At 58.1% G+C, this 837-nt stretch overlaps 1 protein-coding gene across 1 annotated transcript in view; it reads right to left on the bottom strand.

Annotated features, from left to right (window-relative positions):
* Positions 1–308: 308 nt before the first annotated feature.
* The window catches only part of Ift22 (intraflagellar transport 22), a gene marked incomplete at both ends in the record, with an annotated part of 2,212 nt that continues 1,683 nt past the window's right edge, over positions 309–837 (bottom strand). Inside the window, 1 exon segment of the mRNA XM_055603881.1 lies at positions 309–511. Within this exon segment, the coding sequence (XP_055459856.1) occupies positions 309–511 (203 nt within the window).

Below are 837 nucleotides of genomic sequence, written 5' to 3'. Positions count from 1 at the left end.
CAGCCCCTCACTGGGGGATTCTAGGCAGGTGACCACTGAGCCACACCTGACCCTCACTGGGGGAGTCTAGACAGGCCCTTACTGCTAATTCATGACTATGAGCACTGTATGTGTACAGTACATGTACAGACACAGACACACACATCAGTGTAAAAATAAAGCCCCAGAGTGGACGTCTCTCCTGTGAACGACACTTAAGGTAGAGCAATGGTCTCCAAAATCATCTATGCTTCTATGTGTGCACAAGTGCAGAGATAAATGCTTGAAAAGCCGGGGAAAAAGCAGGAGAAGCAAGTTGAGGCGCTTACACAGAGCCAGGCCGCCCTTGTCCCCTCCCGAGCCGGGCTTGTGGTGGGCCACCAGCAGGCAGTGGCTGTCCTGCAGGAACTGCTGCTGCACAAAGCAGGAGTACCACATCTCGATTTCCTTCAGGTGGCTGGGGGTGTCAGCGTTGAAGACGATCACCACTCCATGTGCGTCCTTCATCAGGGCCGGCCAGCAGGACTCAAACCTGGGGCGGAGAGGGAGTCAGGGCACAGTGGCAGGGACCCTCACTCCTCAGTTTCTGCAGCACTGTGCTCTACCACTGAGCCACACCCAGCCCCTCACTAGGGGATTCTAGGCAGGGGCTCTACCACTGAGCCACACCCCAGCCCCTCACTGGAGGAATCTAGGCAGGTGACCACTGAGCCACACCCAGCCCCTCACTGGGAGGTTCTAGGCAGGTGACCACTGAGCCACACCCCAGCCCCTCACTGGGGGGTTCTAGGCGGGTGACCACTGAGCCACACCCAGCCCCTCACTGGGGGACTCTAGGCAGGGGCTCTACCACTGAGC

This window comes from Psammomys obesus, unplaced genomic scaffold (genome assembly GCF_907164565.1).
Source record: "Psammomys obesus unplaced genomic scaffold, mPsaObe1.curated_primary_1811, whole genome shotgun sequence".
Classification (NCBI taxonomy): Eukaryota; Metazoa; Chordata; class Mammalia; order Rodentia; family Muridae; genus Psammomys; species Psammomys obesus.
Note: the sequence above shows the minus strand (reverse complement) of the source record. Positions and strands in the feature narration are given on the sequence as shown.